Source organism: Myxine glutinosa, chromosome 8, assembly GCF_964187855.1.
Source record: "Myxine glutinosa chromosome 8, kmMyxGlut1.1, whole genome shotgun sequence".
Classification (NCBI taxonomy): domain Eukaryota; kingdom Metazoa; phylum Chordata; class Myxini; order Myxiniformes; family Myxinidae; genus Myxine; species Myxine glutinosa.
The window spans coordinates 168495419-168515381 of NC_136268.1; the positions used below are offsets into that span (position 1 = coordinate 168495419).

Below are 19963 nucleotides of genomic sequence, written 5' to 3' on the forward strand. Positions count from 1 at the left end.
ACCCCTTTCCTGGTGTGTGATCCCTTAACCCTCTCCCCTGTGTGCGATCCCCTAACCCTCTCCCCTATGTGTGATGCTCTACCCCACCCCTCTCCCCTGTGTGTGATCCCCTAACCCTCTCCCCTGTGTGTGATCCCCTAACCCTCTCCCCTGTGTGCGATCCCCTAACCCTTTCCCCTGTGTGCGATGCTCTAACCCTCTTCTCTTCCCAGTGTGCGATCCCCTAACCCTTTCCCGTGTGTGCGATCCCCTCCCCGTCTCCCTTGTGTGCAATCCTCTACCCCTCTCCCTTTTGTGCCACCTCCTACCCCTCTCCCCTATGTGTGATCTACTCCCCGTCTACCTTGTGTGCGATCACCTAACCCTCTCCCCTGTGTGCGATCCCCTAACCCCTCTCCCTTGTGTGCGATCCCCTACCCCTCTCCCATGTGTGTGATCCCCTAACCCTCTCCCCTGTGTGTGATCCTCTCCCCTGTGTGATCCTCTCCCCTGTGTGTGATCCTCTCCCCTGTGTGCGATCCTCTCCCCTGTTGTGCAATCCTCTCCCCTGTTGTGCGATCCTCTCCCTGTTGTGTGATCCTCTCCCTGTTGTGTGATCCTCTCCCCTGTGTGTGATCCTCTCCCCTGTGTGTGATCCTCTCCCCTGTGAGTGATCCTCTCCCCTGTGAGTGATCCTCTCCCTGATGTGTGATCCTCTCCCTGATGTGTGATCCTCTCCCCTGTGTATGATCCTTTCCCCCCTGCAGTGTGCATGATGTGGGAGAGGATTTGAGCTCTTGAAGTTACCTTTTAGATTCGGTGTAATTACACATTACAAACTGTATTTCCCATGTGCATGTACTGTATGCATTCACATGTTATCAGAAATAAATAAATTGTGCAGATTACATCATTTCTAGATCTGATGAATTGCCAGCAACCATTTTGTAAAAATGAATGTGCAGCATCGAAATCAAGATGTCCGAATGTCACACACGTCATTGCCCGTGGGATTCCCATGGGTGCCCCACTAATCCATATAATAATATATGCTTCTCACGGAATCTCGTGAGATTATGAATTCAAATGTTGTTTCATCATTACTTAATTTCAACATTGTATTTATGCATCACCAAAAACATAATTAATTTTGCATCATTATTTACACAATTAGGCTACTTGCAATAGCTTGAGATTGTCAATTCCATGGAATTTCCTTGAATGTCCGCATAATCGTGAGATTTTGAATTGCATGTTGTTTCGACTGCAATACACCATTACATGAAGGAACCATGGTGTTGTTTTGATTGGTTTCCGTGAAGTTGCTATTTGCATTAAGGCAGAAAGGGGAGGGGAAAGAGTTAAATATTCCACTATTTCATTGAGGTTATGAAGAAATCATATGTTATGATGTAAGAATGCCCTCTTGCTTTAAAGAACAGGAAGAAAGGGGGAGCGGAGCACAGAGAGGTCGGGATGGCAGAGAGGAGACAGAGGGTTGGGAGAGTGGTTTGAGGCTTTAAGGGGACAGGGATTGATCATAGCCAATATAACAAGTCCAATCATATTGATGAATGATTTTATATTATTGGTGAAAATTTATACTGCATGGTTGTGTCTCCAGGCAAAGGAGCACCTCTCTAGGTTCCAGTGAGGTTCTTGAGGAGACACCCTCCGACCTCCTACGGCTAAGGCGCAGGGTTCATACACTGAAGAAGAAGATTCACAGATTTGAGGAGGACTTTGAGCAGCAGAATAAGTACCGAGTAAGTTTAACTACTCTGTTCATAACAGACAGTGTATATGTTATGCATGTACTTGTAGATGTATGAAAGTGGTGGATCAGGTTCATCTGGTGAATTAAACATCATGAAAGAAAGAAAAGGGAGAGAGGTGTAGGTGAAAATAGCAAAGTATAAGAGTTGTTACACATATGCAGAAAAGGAAAAAGTGGTTGTGACATCATATATTTGATAGGAATGATGAAATAGGGGACAATGATGAAATTTTCCTTTTTGTGGAGAAACACTACATGACCAAAAGTATGCGGACACCCCTTCAAATTAGTGGATTCGACTATTTCAGCCACACCCATTGCGGACAGGTATATATAATCAAGCACACAGCCATGCAATCTCCATAGACAAACATTGGCCGTATTGAAGAGCTCAGTGACTTTCAACATGGCACTGTCATAGGATGCCACCTTTCCAACAAGTCAGTTCGTCAAATTTCTGCCCTGCTAGAGCTGTCCCGGTCAACTGTAAGTGCTGTTATTGTGAAGGGGATACGTCTAGGAGCAACAACAGCTCAGCCACAAAGTGGTAGGTCACACAAGCTCACAGAACGGGACCGCTGAGTGCTGAAGCACGTAGCACGTAAAAATCGTCTGTCATTTGCAACACTCACTATCGAGTTCCAAACTGCCTCTGGAAGCAACGTCAGCACAACAACTGTTTGTCAGGAGCTTCATGCAATGGGTTTCCACTTTCCATGGCCGAGCAGCCGCACACAAGCCTAAGATCACCATGCACAATGCCAAGGGTCGGCTGGAGTGGTGTAAAGTTTGCGCCATTGGACTCTGGAAATGCGTTCTCTGGCGTGATGAATCACGCTTCACCATCTAGCAATCCGACGGATGAATCTGGGTTTGGCAGATGCCAGGAGAACGCTACCTGCTCGAATGCATAGTGCAAACTGTATTGTTTGTTGGAGAAGGAATAATGGTCATGGGCCGTTTTTCATGGTTCGGACTAGGCCCCTTAGTTCCAGTGAAGGGAAATCTTAATGCTGCAGCATACAATGACATTCTATACGATTGTGTGCTTCCAACTTTGTGGCAACAGTTTGGGGAAGGCCCTTTCCTGTTTCAGCATGACAATGTCCTCGTGCACAAAGCGAGGTCCATACAGAAATGGTTTGTCGAGATCGGTGTGGAAGAACTTGACTGGTCTGCATAGAGCCCTGGCCGCAACCCCATCAAACACCTTTGGGATGAATTGAAACACCGACTGTGATCCAGGCCTAATCGCCCAACATCAGTGCCTGACCTCACTCATGCTCTTGTGGCTGAATGGAAACAAATCCCCGCAGCGATGTTCTAACATCTAGTGGAAGCCTTCCCAGAAGAGTGGAGGCTGTTATAGCAGCAAAGGGGAGACTAACTCCATATTTATGCTCATGATTTTGGAATGAGATGTGTGATGCTCGGATGTCCACATACTTTTGGTCATGTTGTTTATGTAGAAAACCTTGAATGATAGAGATTTGTTATTCTATTTTGATTAAAAAATGTATACAAAGTTCGAAGAATACATCTTGGAAAGAGTTATGTCAGAAATCACGAGTCGAGTTAATGATTTGAACTTTGAGCCAAAGGGGCAGTCCTAACAACGAGGACATATTAACAGGGTGAGGCCGTGGGGGAGGGGGGCGTGGGGGGGCGGGGGGAGGAATAGGGGGAGGATTTAACAACATTCATCATCTCGGATCTTAGTGATAAGTCATACATGCTTTTGCCTCTCTTCTCATTGGAATCGGCAAACACTTTCTTAACACTGTACATATGTTCAGCTCATTGAAGATCTGTTAATATGAATGAGGTAAATCAGTCAATTCAATCAGTTTCGAAGTGAAATAATTGTTTAGATTGATCTTACTGATCAGAAAACCGGAGGTTCTTACTGATCTCAACTTTGCCAATGACATCACCCTATTGTCAGAAGAAATTGATCAAGCGCAATAAATTCTTAAAAGAGACGAAACATGCATCTGTAAAATAGGGCGAACAATCAATGTTAATAAATCTAAAGTGGGGTCATTCCATGTAGTGTAGCAGCAGAGCAAACCTGTTGTGCATTTTGTGATACAAGCACCAAATTTGGCACAAATGTACATTAATATGTTGCGAACATTTTCAGATATTGGGCCACTTGAAATTCCGTAATTTTTTTTTTCAAATTTTTTCAAATTTCGTAATTTCAAATTTTTCTGGTGACACCGTCACAATTTCGGTCTTCGAGGCCGGCCGATATAGTGGGGCGGCTTAGCCCAAATATTCAAAAGAATTGTGCATTTTGTGATACAAGCACCAAATTTGGCACAAATGTACATTAATATGTTGCGAACATTGTGTGGTCAGCAATGAAGACGAGAGTCTGAATTACATGTATGCAAAAGACCTTGTGAACCAGTGAAGCAAATACACGGGTAAGCATGAATTAAATCTAGGGCATGATATAATTTCCATGATGTTTACCTCTACACTCAATGGTGGAAGGAGGTAATGTTTTGATCCCAGCTTGTCTGTATGTCTGTTTGTCTGTTAGTCCACAAAATTCCAGACAAAGCTTGTAGTAGTGGTAGTTGTAGTGGTAGTGGTGATAACAGAAATTGTTATATAGAACTGAACTTATATTATTATTATATGCAGAAAATAACTTCATTTCTATATGCCCTGCAGTGGACAGGTTAATTGGTTTATGCACTGAAGGGGTCACCCTGGTGTGCACTGCTGTGTTCTGCCTCACTGAGTTGTTCAGGTATGATGTACTCAGCACAAGCTTCCGGTCGGCCCGGAGGTGGGGGTGCGGGGCCTGTCACGGAACGTCAAAACAAACGGCCTGCCGGGGCCGCCCAAAAGTCGGGCGTGAGGGGCGCGTCCACTAATGGAACGCCTCTCGCTTCCCAGATCGAGGGCCACGTGGTCAGGAGAACCTCGTCCCTTCCGGTCACACTTTGCCTATCGGCCGGCCTCGAAGACCGAAATTGTGACGGTGTCACCCGAAAAATTTGAAATTACGAAATTTGAAAAAATTTGAAAAATAAAATTACGGAATTTCAAGTGGCCCAATATCTGAAAATGTTCGCAACATATTAATGTACATTTGTGCCAAATTTGGTGCTTGTATCACAAAATGCACAATTCTTTTGAATATTTGGGCTAAGCCGCCCCACTAATGTCAAATCATCAAAGAATCTGCCGTCATCTCTCAGATTTTTGTAAAACTTTGGGAACCAATTGGGACCCATGAAAAACAGCTAGAACTCAAATATTTTTGCTAACAGCCTCTTAATTAGTGAGATACAGGTTAACGAACTTTGGACTAATTAGCGCGATGTCGCGAATTCAAATGGCCATATCTCTAAAAGTATAACACCTAGAGAGCTGGTTTTGGTGTCATTTTAAAGGTATTTTCATGCCCTATAAATTTGTCTGGGCAACATTTTCCTACCTCCAATCACAAAAAAGTTATCACAAAATATAAACTTCAATCGTGAATCCAAAAAAAAAGGTATCCTTCAAATTTCCTCAAATTCATCCCAGATGTACCTTATGCTGTCAAGAAGCTTCCACATAAGTTTTGTGATGGGCACTCCAATAGTTTCTGAGATATGAGCAATAATGTACATGTACGTATGGCATATAGGTTCGAAAATCAGCATTTGTAATGTATTATACAATCATTCTAACCGAGCCATGACAGGGAACACAGGGAACAACCATCAATTGCTTTTAAGTATCATATACTTTCATTTTCAACTGGGCCTGAGGGGAATTCTCATCTGGGGAATTCCAACTGGGATTTCCCATGTGGGTAATTCGAGGTGATGCAACTTTCACAGTCTAAGATCCCCAGGGAAAGTCCAAGTTGGCTTAGTGTAATGCTTAGGCCTGCCACCAACAGAAATTGGCAGTTCACTTCTGAAGGAGCTGCAGAAAAATGACGACTGCCAAGGAAAAGTTCATCTTGAAGCAGAAATCCTGCTGCAATCCCTTTGGAGCTCATGAAAAACCAAAGTCGTCTGGCTTGTGAGCTGTTAGCCAAAAAGCCATAGCCACTCATCCAAGCCTCAAACTGCAAAGTGCACAGAAAATCTGTACCCAGTGTCGTAAGAAACTGGCAAAAAGACAACCAGGTGTGGTAGAGACTCAGAGTGAAATACCATTACCAGTGACCAGCAGCGCTATTAGCAGTAGTGAGGACAATGATGGTGGAGGTGAATCACCAATACCAGGCAGTTCAGGGGAGTTTGAATTTCATTCTCCTGAAATGGAACTGAATACACTGAATGAGTCTTTGGGATTGATTGGAGAATCACCTATTCCAAAAAAGAGACTTGCTGCAGATAAATATGTGAAATCCAAAACCAAGAAAATCGGTGACACTGTGAAGAAAAAATTGGAAATCGCGACAGGATTGCCATCTAACAAACTCCAGGATGCAGGACAGGAGATGATAGAACAACTCAAGCACAAGTTTGAATCAAGTTTGAATCAAGTTTGAAACTTACACCTGGGATGATCGATCACAATGTCTCAGCCATAACTGGTTATGTTACAGTGGATTATGATGGTCACTGGTGGGTTGCATGTGTCATGGAACATACCCCAGAGAGGCATGAGGTGGATGTTAAGTTCCTCCATCCACATGGACCATCCCCATCATATACATTTCCGGAACCAGCAGACCCTCTCACTATTGACTACCAGGATGTGCTTACTACTGTTGAACCAACCACTGCAACTGGAAGGACATATTGTATTTCCAAGAAAGAAACAAGTGCTGCTGTTGCTGCATTGAAGAGGAAATTGAAAGCCTAAGTCAGGTTAGTGAACACTGTGTACTTGAACTCACTTATTGATTGTATAATACATTACAAATGCTGATTTTCGAACCTATATGCCATACGTACATGTACATTATTGCTCATATCTCAGAAACTATTGGAGTGCCCATCACAAAATTTATGTGGTAGCTTCTTGACATCATAAGGTACCTCTGGGATGAATTTGAGGAAATTTGAAGGATACATTTTTTGGGGATTCACAATTGAAGTTTATATTTTGTGATAACTTTTTTGTGGTTGGAGGTAGGAAAATGTTGCCCAGACAAATTCATAGGGCATGAAAATACCTTTAAAATGACACAAAAACCAGCTCTCTAGGTGTTATACTTTTAGAGATATGGCCATTTGAATTTGTGAGGTCGCGCTAATTAGTCCAAAGTTCGTTAGTCTGTATCTCACTAATTAAGAGGCTGTTAGCAAAAATATTTGAGTTCTTGCCGTTTTTCATGGGTCCCAATTGGTTCCCAAAGTTTTACAAAAATCTGAGAGATGACGGCAGATTCTTTGATGATTTGACATGGAATGACCCAGTGGTGGCATTCAACCAGTCGAGAGAGGTTTCAATCATATCGAATAATGGAATAAAACTTGATGCAGTCAATGACTTCAAGTATAGTGGTTCCTTGGTTAACACGACTGCTCGGGATATCAAACAAGGAAAGCTGCCACATGGACATCTTGCAACAAACTTTCAAGAACACGGACGTCGACATTCTCTCAGCTTATCTGTTCATGGCAACTTGTGAGTCCATCCTGCATTAGGGAAGTGAGGAATGGACTCTCAATGCAACCCATTAGAAGGGACTTGATGGATGCTATACTGGACTTCTTCGTTCAGCTTTCGATGTCCATTGGGTAAAAATTAGAAGAAGACTTCTCAGGATTTCTGTGCACTGCTACAGCCGCAAAACGAACCTGTTTCCAATCTTATAATCTGAACACCTAAACATTGAAGGCCGGAGCCGGGCAGACCAGTTCCCAACTACATGGACAGGATGAAGAAGGATACGGGCTTGGAGACAGAGGAGAGGTCAAAACTGATGATCGATGATATCTGACCTTGGACTGCGAGCCGATTGAAGAAGAAGAAGAATATAAAGAGCAAGATTGATCCTATTTTTGTGAAAAATGTACCTGTTAGTCACAGAAATGATATTAATTTTACCCACTGTCTCTGATAAAGTATACTCTTTCTTGTCCCTTCTGTGTGTCAGCCATCTTACAGTATAAAAGCTGCCAGCTCTGAAGTACTGCGGTGGATGAATGATCTGGAGAGAGTACGCAAGCAAGTGAAAGGTGTGGGCGAAACACAATGTCGCACTGACAGGATTGTGTTTTTTTTTCTCTTTTACCACATTAAATGCTTGTTTTTTTTCATTCATGATGTGTCATGTATGAAGCTGCAAATATTCACCATTGTATCCGTACCGCAGGTTTATTTCCGTTTTTCGGGAAGTTACGGCCCAGCTCGGATGGCGCTGCGGTGAATCGGGCCTGTATCGGGAGAGTCAATAAACGTGTGCTCCAATCGATCGTAGTCTGTTGAGATACCTTACATGGCGACGAGGATAAACATGTCGACCATGACATCTTTCAGCCATATAGATGAATTCAACCCTCATGAGGGAGATTTTGACACGTATTCCGAGCGGTTGTCTTTCTACTTCGAGGCGAACGGCATCGTGACGGAAGCCCGGATGAAGGCCGTCTTCCTGTCCATTTGCGGGGGTGAGACGTTCACACTCGTTAAAAACCTGATTCGTCCTCAAACAATCCAGGAGCTCACGTATGCAGAGCTCAAGGCTGCTTTGAAGGAACATTGTAATCCATCTCCTTCAGTCATCCTGTGTCGGTTTAATTTTTACATGTGCAGACAGCATCAAGGTCAGTCGATCGCAGACTTCATTGCACACCTCAAAAAACTAACATCTGTGTGAGTTTGGGGACACGATGGACGACATGCTCCGTGATTTGTTGGTGGTTGGCATGTCCGATGACCGCACTCGTAGATGCCTGCTTGCTGAGAGAAGACTGACGTTCCAAAATGCCAGAGACACCGCCATTTCCATGGAAAGTGCTGAATGCAACGCCACAGGCATCGGTGCAACTCGCTCGTCTGGTACCAGCCATGCTGTGAATCGGTTGGATCATGATCAGCCAAAACGTTGGAACAAGGCTCCTCGTCAGAAGCCAGTGCAGTCTCAAACCCACAACAAATGTTTTCGGTGCAACGGAAAGCAGCCTCCGGAGACGTGTCGGTTCAAAGATGCAACCTGCCATTTCTGTTCGAAAACTGGCCATATTGCTCCAGCTTGCATCACTCGCAAATCGGGAAAAGAGAAAGCTGTTGACAAGAAGATTCATCAGTTTATCGGTTCGGAGGAGCCTGAGCTTGACCAGGTGAGCTCTGTTTCCGACAACTCAGAATTGTATGACCTGTTTTAGTGCGGGAGCCCAGAAACATTTGTTTCACATCTCGAGTACAAAAGGTTTGAGGCCTGGAATATATGCATCTATGATAGGAGACCCCAAAAAGGCAATTCTTAAGTTCTGCAATTCTGCACAGCAACCAGGGGGCGCCACCAAAGACCCCTAAATGTGACTCTTAATTCACAATTTGAGTACATCTTTCAAACTTGTCTTAAAATGTTCTCTATAGGAGTGGAAATCAGAATTCCCAATTCTTAAGTTTTCAATTTGTGTATTAGGTCGCTTAAGAACGACCTAATTAATGCTAATTAACGCTAATTAGCATTTTTAATTCACAATTTGAGTACATCCATGAAACATATGGCAATGTATTCCTTAGGTCATCCTAAATCAAGATCAGTCATTCTTAAGTATCCATTTCATGTATTAACCCACTTAAGAACGCAAAATGTACTCATTGACCCCGTCCCTGGCAAGGTGAGTGTTAATTCACAATTTGAGTACATCTTTCAAATTGGTCCCAAACTGTTCAGTAGATCATCGTGAATCAAGAACAGCAATTCTTATGTGTCCATTTCATGCATCAACCCACTTAAGAATGCAGTCAGTATTGTAACGGAATTTGGGTTGTCACTGGCTGCTATCCCCCCTCCACTCCCTGGCTGGCCCTCCCTTATATGCAAGGGAGGGGCTGGAGTGCTGACCTGAGGGCAGGCCCCAAGTAGACACCCACACCAGTGCTGAGCATGCACACACCTGTCTGGCTGGCCGGATCGAGGGTGTTCAGTTTTGGTTAAGGAAGGAGTTTTGGCCTCCCAGCCAATGGGGAGGCTTCTTCCCTAACTTGAGCCAATTACACCCTAAACAGGAAGTGCCTCTCTACAGAAATGACTGTCCTGCAGTGAATAACTGGGACCAATATACAACATTGTTTGGGGAATAATAACCAGTGACTTAAAGGGAAATATTAACACATTATCAATCCAGGTTTGTGACACTATCTTGAGGGACGAACTTTCTGGGACACCCTGTAGAGGGAGTTGTCGGTTTATCATAGGACCTAATCATGGGGAATCTCCTGCTCTTTCCCTCCATAGATTCTCTGAATCGGCTGCAGAATGTCTGATGTTGCCTGCAATGCCTAGATCACTGCTTAGGTAAGTCAACAAATAGGGTTAGGGTTTGGGGTTAGGTGGCAAAACCCCGGCAGAGGTTGTAGAAGGTGACGACTCCTTGGATGGACATAAATGTGGGGCATTGCTATGGTGAACATCACTGGCGGCTTTAACAGGTGGCGTTTGGGATGAGATGGCGGTAAAGTTCTTGTAACAAGAAACATGGTAACCCTAACCCTAACCCTAACCCAACCCTAACCCTAACCCTAACCCAACCCTAACCCTAACCCAACAAACAACACTATGCTGTAGGCCTAATAAGCATTCGGGGCCGATACAGAATTATGTAGCCCTAGGCCTAGGTGGCGCGCAGGAAATGTCCAGGCAGATGAGGGTATCCAAAGTTCTGTATGCATACCGATTTCAGGTTCGAACCACAGCTGAGTAGAAAATAATGACTTATTGCCTCAAAATTTGAAATAACTTCTTTTGGATTTCACTGACCAAAACTGACTGACTCGCCATGCTCACTGACCACCCGCTGTGATTTTATTTTTCAGACAATGATTTGAAACATGCAACCATGGAATCGGCCACCAATACTACGCCTACTGTCCAGCCTACTGTCCAGCCTACTGTCCAGCCTACTGTTTCATCATTGGAACGCAGATGTATTCTTCACATCCAACGCAGTGCAGACAAGAAAGCTCGTCCAGACGTTCTACCTTTCAAGGATACGCAATGGGAAGCAGTAGAAACAGCAGCAGCTAATAGACGGCAAAAGCAACATTTCCAGGACTCTGTCTATTGTGGTGTAGTTCAGAGATTGCCTACGTCTCCTGCTGAAATGGATGGTTACCATGTTTCTTGTTACAAGAACTTTACCGCCATCTCATCCCAAACGCCGCCTGTTAAAGCCGCCAGTGATGTTCACCGTAGCAATGCCCCACATTTACGTCCATCCAAGGAGTCGGCACCTTCTACATCATCTGCCGGGATTTTGCCACCTGTTTGTCTATTCTGTGAGAAAAAGATAAAACGACTCAAAGGTGGAAGCGTCGAACTGTTGGGAAGATGTGAAACCATTGAAGCCGGTGTATCGATCCAAAATGCAGCAAAGACATTAAATGACAGTAAGGTTATTCCAAAAGTAGTTGATACGGATTTAATTGCCAAGGAGGCCCACTACCATCATTCATGTAAAAGTGCGTATTTGTTGTCAGCCAATCGAGTTTCCCAAAAGGACACACGTGAAACAAAAACGCCTTCTGAGACCAGTGTGTTGGACATTTTTGCATACATTGAGCAATCTGTAATAATAGACAACAGACCTGAACTTCTTAATTCTGTATATGAACGTTATCTTGATATTTGTTCGGCATCCGCAGAAACGCCCAGGGGAAGCGCCTTCAGCCTCTCTAGGACATTGATGAGTCACTTCAAAGCGCGCATAAAGATACAGAGTTCACTTGGGAAAAGGCTTGGAAACATCTTATATAATGCAGAAACCGCAGATGATGCAATTCGTGTTGTATATGATTACACATCTACTGATGAGAGAACAATCGCCAAAGCAGCATTGCTTTTGCGCAACCAGTTGCTCAAGGTTGAAAAGGTCGACCTTCCTGAATGTCCGACATTGGAGGATTTAAGAAACGGGGACTCGTCACCCCCAAAACTTGTAGTAGATTTTTTCAATATTTTGTACGGAGGGCTAAAACCAGAGCGATATACAGAGTCAGTAAAGCGCCGCGCAAATTCGTCTAGTCAGGATGCCTTGTTCATTGTACAACGGGGTCGCGCAAAACCTGCAAAACATGTAGCTCTTGGTATGAGTGTTAAGTCGGTCACTGGCAGTAAAAAAATGGTTCAAGTCCTGAACAGGTTTGGTCACTGTTTAAGCTACAACACATTGGAAGAAGTTGAAACTGCCACAGCTGAATCCATTCAAGAACAGAAGCTTGCTTGTCCAAAAGGAACAGTCGTAGGTAAACCAGTCGGATTAGCCTTCGACAATTTCGATGAGATGACTCAAACCATGTCTGGAGCCAATTCGCTGCACGATACCATGGGTATTCTGTACCAAAATGTGCCAGCACCTGATGAAGAACGTGAAGCATCTGCTGTCATGGCAGTTTCAACCTCAACTAGTGCTCGGCAAGTAAAGACAGGCAAAAGGAAGAGAACCCTTGAGAGTACAGATACTGCACTCCAGCCATATAGGAAGATACCAAAGATGACGAAGTTCAGTTACAAAAACACTGCAGTCTACAGCCTTCCAGATGTTAGCAACAAGGCTCGCCACCTGGACCTCGTGTGGATGATGAGCCATGCCATTGGCAATGATGTATTGCCTATTATGTGGGTTGGGTTTAATGCAAGCATTTGCAGTGACCACCTTCCAAAACAAGAGGTTCTATATATGCCAAACTTACGCCAGCCTATCACCAGCCTAGAGGTCGTGCAGGAGACTCTCCTCATCACGCAGAGGTGTGCTAATGAGACGGGACAGAAATACGGAATAGTCAGTTATGATCTGGGCGCAGCCAAGCTGGCACTTCAAATACAAGTGACTGAGAAACCGAAATTTGATAACATTTTCATAATGTTAGGCCCATTCCACATCGAAATGGCTTTCTTCAAGGCTATTGGGAAACTCCTGTCCAACTCTGGAGGACCAGAAATGCTGACTGAATCTGAGGTACTTGCAACCGGATCCTTAAACGGATTTTTGACGGGGAAACATTTCAACAGGTGCAAGAGATTGCACCCCATACTAGCCCTTGCTCTTGAGATGCTACACTTCTCATCCTTCTTAGACTCTTACCCACACAGAGAAGAAACAGAAGCATTGATAAGCAGCATTCAACTGACCACGTGGGAGCAGCTTCAGTGTTGTTCAGTGTTGTTCAGTTCAGTCAGTGTTCAGCTCCCACATAAAGCGTGTATCGCTTGTTTCAAGAATGTGGGCCAATGCTGACCAGCCAATCATCCAGCAACACCCATCAGAGGATGACGGATGGGAACTAGTGGGAGATCAATATAAACCCATCTGGTTTGAGGGAGACCAACTTCCGGAGTCGCTCGTTCCAGATGATGAAGAATTAGCTGATGCTGACGATGAAGAGGTCCTAGCGCAGTCATATTCTGATGAAGAGGACGTTGAAGGAGATGGTGATGATGGTGATGTGTAGGTTTACAATCGACCAAACCTGTTCATACGATTATATTCAGTACGGTACATATCCAAAGCATCCTGACAGGGAATTTGTAATGTTTTTGAAATTTTAAGCAAAATAATGTGAGGAATGTTGGATAAAACAACATATATACAATCATGTTGATGTTTGAGATAAATTCAATAATTTTTCGTTGATATAGTTAGTTGAGTTTTTACATACATTAAAATTTGTTTTTAGTTCAGGGTAATTAGCTTAAACATGTTAAATAGTTTATAAGCGATAGTCAGAGATAAAACAGCAATATCGCTAATAGAGTAAAAGTTAGACATTAGGTATTAATTTTTATAAAATTAACATTAAAAATTGTTTTTTGTTCCGAGATTTGAGATTTAATTGTTGATGGGCGGTAGAACCAGGACGCCAATTTACTACATGACTTACTATGATCTGATTTTGAAGCATAATTCATGCATACTAAGTACATTTTTGTGTAGTTTATAAAAAAATAAAACATTGTGTTTGTATACAATCTATGTTTCTCCTTTTTGTCAGTGTGCATTCTTAAGTGGGTTAATACATGAAATGGATACTTAAGAATGACTGATCTTGATTTAGGATGACCTAAGGAATACATTGCCATATGTTTCATGGATGTACTCAAATTGTGAATTAAAAATGCTAATTAGCGTTAATTAGCATTAATTAGGTCGTTCTTAAGCGACCTAATACACAAATTGAAAACTTAAGAATTGGGAATTCTGATTTCCACTCCTATAGAGAACATTTTAAGACAAGTTTGAAAGATGTACTCAAATTGTGAATTAAGAGTCACATTTAGGGGTCTTTGGTGGCGCCCCCTGGTTGCTGTGCAGAATTGCAGAACTTAAGAATTGCCTTTTTGGGGTCTCCTATCATAGATGCATATATTCCAGGCCTCAAACCTTTTGTACTCGAGATGTGAAACAAATGTTTCTGGGCTCCCGCACTATTTCGTATTGATTCTCACGATAAGCGGGACCCTCTTCTTGCCACTGTTGTCGTCAACAATTGACCATTGCAAATGGAGGTCGACACTGGTGCGGCCGTCTCGCTCATCAGCCATGCTGTTTTCACAAACCTGTGGAGTGATTTTTTTTTTTTTTTTTTTTTTTTTTTTTTTGTATACAAGATCGAGGCTCGTGAAAGAGCGAACATTAACACACAGAAAGACAAACCGACACATAAAACATATAACATAGGGAGCGGTAGACAAGATGGGGAGAGAGGGGGAAGGACACAAACACAACATTTGAGAGCAGGGACCGAGAGACATGGAGACATCGAGAGATCTGAGAGAGGGCGAGGGCTTTGGGGGGGGGGGGCGTGGGAAGGGGGCAGTGGGAGAGGTATAAAACATATGGACACTGCCAGGACTTCCAGGAAAGAAGTTGGAATTTCAAACAAGGTGGACCTGGGGTGAATTAGCGGGGGTAGAAAAGATCAAGGTTTTGGATGGGGGAAGATAAGAGATGGTGGTGAACAGCTGTTTTAAAGACCTGGAGGGAGGAGTGGGATTGAAGGGAGTGAGGGAGTTTGTTCCAGAGGCGGGAGAAAAGAGGAATGAAAGAGTGAAGGTGAGCGGAGAGCCGAGATTTCGGCAGTTTAACCATCAGAGGGTTGCTGGCAGATCTTGTGCGACCTGTAGGAATATTTGGGGGACAGAGCACAGAGAGAGCTGGGGGTGCAAGGCCGGAGAGGAGTCGGTAGAAGACAGAAAGACCACCTACCTGCCTGCGGTGAGTGAGTGAAAGGCCCTCAGAGATAGCTTCATCGCGGGAGATTCCAATAATTCTGAAAGCTTTGGTTTCAACAGCGTGAAGCCGAGCTAGGTGTGAGGCAGGAGCACCGGCCCATAGGGGAGAACAGTATTCCATTGAGCTGCGGATGAAAGCCTTGTATGTGGTGAGGAGCTCAGGTGTGCCGAGGAAGGACTTCGCACGACGGAGGATGCCCAGTCGGCGACTGGCTTTGGAGGCCAGCTTGGAAATGTGGTTTTCCCAAGAAAGATCATGGCAGATAGTGAGACCCAAAATCTTGAGCGACAGAACTTCTTGGAGAGGATTGTTGAGAAAGTAGATGGGAGGGTTGTCCAGTCGATCTTTTCGGAGAGACATAGTAAGAGTGTGAGATTTGTCAGGATTGAAAGACATGTTCCACTTGTTTGACCAGTCTGTGATTTTGTCCAGGTCTTCAGAGAGTGAGGAGGCAGCAGACTGCCGATCTGAGGGAAGAGGAATGGAGCGGCAGAGAGTGGAGTCATCAGCAAAGAGATAGAGAGGATTTTCGAGAGAGTCAGAGAGATCATTGATGAAGACCAGAAAAAGCACGGGGCCCAGAACACTGCCTTGGGGAACTCCAGCCTGAACAGGAAGAGGAGATGAGAGAAACCCATTCAGGGCCACACGTTGACGACGACTAGAGAGGAAGTCCGCCAGCCATGCGTGGAGATTTCCATGGATACCAAAGGAGGAGAGTTTGGTGAGCAGAGCAGGGTGCCAGACCGTGTCGAAGGCACGTGATATGTCGAGGGAGACAGCTCTAATTTCCTGTTTGGCATTGAGGACCTCCATCCATTGTTGAGACAGCAGAAGCAGCATGTCCAGAGTAGAGTGACCTGGTCTGAAACCAAATTGATGATCAGAGATCAAGCCATTGGAGAAGAGGAAAGATTTCATATCAGAAGCAATGATGGATTCCATGACTTTGCTGATAATTGGGAGAAGGCTGATTGGTCTGTAGTTGCTAGGATCTGTTTTTGCACCTTTTTTGTGCAAAGCGGTGATGTTGGCTGATTTCCAAGCAGATGGCAGTTGACCTTGAGCAAAAGAGAGGGTGAAGAGAACAGAGAGAGGGTGAGATAGAGCAGCAGAGCAGGATTTTAGGACCCGTGGGCTGATGCCGTCGGGTCCAGTTGCAGAATCAGAGTCGAGGGTTGACAGAAACTTTTCCACCTTGTCAGGAGGAAAGGACACGGAGTCCAGGAGCAGCAGGGTACGACTGGGTATGGTGGGTACAGAGAGGGATGGGTTTGGGACACAAGATTTAGAGGCAAACACAGAGTTGAGGCATTCAGCTTTTTCACGTGCGGAGTCAGCTGTGTAGCCGTTTGAGGTAAGGGAGGGGATGGAGGGGGAACAAACACCAGAAACGGATTTGACCAGATGCCACCAGGATTTGGAAGAGGGAGACAGATAAGAGAGTTCGGTCTTGAGAACGGAGAGATATTGTTTCCTGGCTCTCCTGAGGGTGGACACACACTTGTTTCGGGCTTTGTGAAAGGAAATGAGATTTCCTTCCGTTGGATTTGCTTTCCAGGAGACGAAGGCAAGTTGTTTCTGGGCAACAGCCTCACCACAAGATTCCGTGTACCATGGACGGGAGGAAGGGTATGACAGCTGAAGACGAGATGGGATAAATCTGTGCATGAGAGAGAGCAATTTACTTTGGAAGAATTCCCAGGATGAGTTGATGTCAGAGGTGGTAGAGATGGGAGACCAGTCCAGATGATTGATGGCTGCTTGAAGACCGTGCCAGTTGGCCTGAGTGAAATGCCAGACTCGTCGACGCTGAGCAGGCTCCCTGAGGATGGTCAGCGAGATGTCCACTTTAACAAGGACATGATCAGATGATCCGATCGGAGCAGAAGAAGAGCAGCAGACATTTTCAGGGAAGTTAGTCATAACCAAGTCCAGAAGAGAAGATGTTCCGTTGACTGAGATCCGGGTCGGGAAATTGACAGATTGTGTCAGTCCCAGTGAGTCGCAGAAGTCCTTTGCTGAGGAGCCATGGCTGGTGAGAGAGGTACCCACACCCAGCCAACTGGCATGATGACAGTTGAAATCACCACATATGAGGAAGAGAGAGTTGGGATGAGTAGATAGAAGTTGGTCCATATCATCAGACAGCGAGATGTAGATGGAGTCATCACTGTTTGGTGGACGATACAACACACATATGAACAAGAGGTGGGAGCGAAGGGGAAGCCGTAGCCAGAGGTATTCCTGGGGGTGAGGTGGAGAGAGTGCAGTGCAGGGCGAGTGAGGAAGAGAGTTTTTGATAAAGATAGCAACCCCGCCTCCAGGACGAGGCTCAGGTCTATCATACCGGAGGAGGGAGTAGCTCGGGAGAGATACTATGGAATCAGAGACATCATAAAGGAGGAAAGTTTCTGTTAAGCAGATCACGTCTGGTTTGACAGAATCAACCTGTATGGAGAGATCAGTTAAGTTTGAACGAAGGCCCCGGATGTTTGAGGTCCATACCGTTAATGAAGAGGAAGGGGGAGCATCAGATACAGAACAGGGGGGAGGAGGGGTAGGGTAAGATGTGGAAGAGGTGGAAGAGGTAGGGAGAGCTGTTGAAGGTGTGTCAGAGATTTCAGAATAGCTCGGAGAAAGGGAAGGATGGGGCGGACAAAAGGTTTGATGGTGATTGGGTGAGCCACAATGAGGTGTTATTTGAGGAGGGGGAAGAGCGAGGCAGAAGGTTGGGGGAGATGGAGGTGAGAGTTTGAAGGGGGAAGAAGCGGGGAGGACGCTTTGAGGAGGGGGAGTGAGAGGGGGGAAATTGAGAAGCAATGAGGGTGGGGAGATTTGAAGGGGAGGGGTGAGGGGGGAGTTTGGGAGGGAAGGGACAAGGGGAGGGATTTGAAAGGGATGGGATATGGGGGACATTTGGAGGGGAGGGGTGAGGCAGGAGTCTAGGAGGGGAGGGGCGAGGGGGCGTCTTGGCGGGGAGGGGTGAGGGGGTAGTTTAGGAGGGAGGGGGCAAGGGGGGAGATTTGAAAGGGATGGGTGATGGGGAAGATTTGGAGGGGAGGGGTGATGGGGAAGATTTGGAGGGGAGGGGTTATGGGGAAGATTTGGAGGGGAGGGGTGAGATTGGATTTTTGAAAGTGTACGATTTATGGGAAACGAACATTTATTGCAAAATGAGTTTCTTGTGACCTTCGAGTTAAAAATACGTTTAAGGACGCTGGATGGAGGATGGAGTGCAGGAGAGTTTAGGGAATGTAGAAAAAAGGCACTATAGGAGATGGATATTTTTTTTGGGATGAATTGATTTGGTGAGCAAGTCGAAAGCAGCCTTTTAAAGAAGAAGAAGAAAAAGGTGTTATAAAATATGACGGAATACATAACTTGGGGGGAAAGTGTAAGCATTGAAGGTTAATGAGTGAAAACTATCTGGGGAAATGGGGGAGAAACACGTGGTCGAAGAACGAACGAACGAATAAGAATGAATAAACGAATGAGAACAGAGAAGGAAATGTATTTTTTTTTTTTTTTTTTTTTTTGAGTTGAGATTTACACAAGGAAGTAGGCTATGGGTGAAAAGACTGGGAATACAGAGAACGAAAGTTATTGGATCACAAACGACGGACCACTGAGAGAAAAACAAAGCCTCAAGGTTGTACAGTGCACACTGTACAAGGCCTTGCTCGCGACACGGCAAACAGACGATCAATTTATGAAAGATAAACACCGAGAAACAACCAAAGTTGCACACAATAACTTCACACACCGAAAGATAAATACAGTTTCGACAAAATACAATTGTTAACAGACTTAACTTCGAAAAACGTGGAGACCGTGTGGAGCTTCGAAAATCCCTGCCGCCGTCTCCAAGATCTCGCGAGATCGCGAGATCTCTCCCTTTGAACCGACACGTCTCTGCACATGGAATTTATCAACGTGTCATGGACAGGGTGATGCTGACCGACCCCATCTGAAACCTACTACCTATGGACTCTCCACCGATACAGGTGAGAAGATTGTTCCCTGCGTTACATGTGACGTCATGGTGGGCTAAGATAACCGCGAGTTTCACCTACCCCTGATCGTCATCCTGGAAAGGGCCCTTCCTTACTCGGCAGGACCTGGTTTAGCATAATTCGACTGAAGTGGAAAAGCATTCATCAACTCCGGGCAGCCAACGTTTCTCCTACCGCAGCATAGACACTCAAAAATGTGCTGGATACGTACCCGGATGTCTTCAAGGATGAGCTTGGAACCTTGAAAGGACATACGGCTAAACTCAGTGTTGACTGGGATGCCAATCCTATATTTTGCAGAGCTCGCCCAATCCCTTTCGCCCTGCGGGAGCGGATTGACAAGGAACTGGATCATCTTGAAAATCTAGGGATCATCGAGCAAATGCAGTATGCCGAATGGGCGGCGCCCATTGTTCCGGTCATAAAATCGGACCAGTCCATCCGCATATGTGGAGATTATAAAATGACCGTGAACAAGTAAGTGTTCTTCATTGGATAAATATCTAATCCTGAGGATCGAAGACCTCTACGCTCGTCTCACGGGAGGGAAGACTTTTACTAAACTCGATCTCAAATCCGCATATCTGCAGCTCCGCTTGGATGAGAATTCGAAACAGTATCTTCATCAACACACATCGTGGGTTGCACAGGTACCACCGACTCAGTTTTGGAGTGAAATCTGCACATGGAATTTATCAACGTGTCATGGACAGATTGTTTGCCGCCGAACGCAACATCGTTTGTTACCAGGATGATATTCTGGTTACTGGTCGTACGGATGCGGAACATCTACAAAACCTGGATAGAGTTCTGAAGAA

At 44.9% G+C, this 19963-nt stretch overlaps 2 protein-coding genes across 9 annotated transcripts in view; both read left to right on the plus strand.

The window, feature by feature from the left end:
* LOC137433072 (protein FAM13A) overlaps window positions 1-19963 on the plus strand; it is a 355270-nt gene that overhangs the window by 198983 nt on the left and 136324 nt on the right. For all 8 annotated transcript variants that reach the window (XM_068125518.2, XM_078783916.1, XM_078783917.1 and 5 more), the window contains exons 5-6: window positions 1604-1745; window positions 7824-7905. In XM_068125518.2, the coding sequence (XP_067981619.2) occupies window positions 1604-1745; window positions 7824-7905 (224 nt within the window). The remainder of the gene's footprint in view (window positions 1-1603; window positions 1746-7823; window positions 7906-19963) is intronic.
* On the plus strand, window positions 10124-14326 carry LOC144893356 (uncharacterized). Its single transcript, XM_078783915.1, has 3 exons — window positions 10124-10196; window positions 10715-12615; window positions 13545-14326. Exons 2-3 carry the CDS (start codon window positions 10738-10740, stop codon window positions 13581-13583), a joined length of 1917 nt encoding a protein of 638 aa, XP_078640041.1. The 5' UTR covers window positions 10124-10196; window positions 10715-10737; the 3' UTR covers window positions 13584-14326.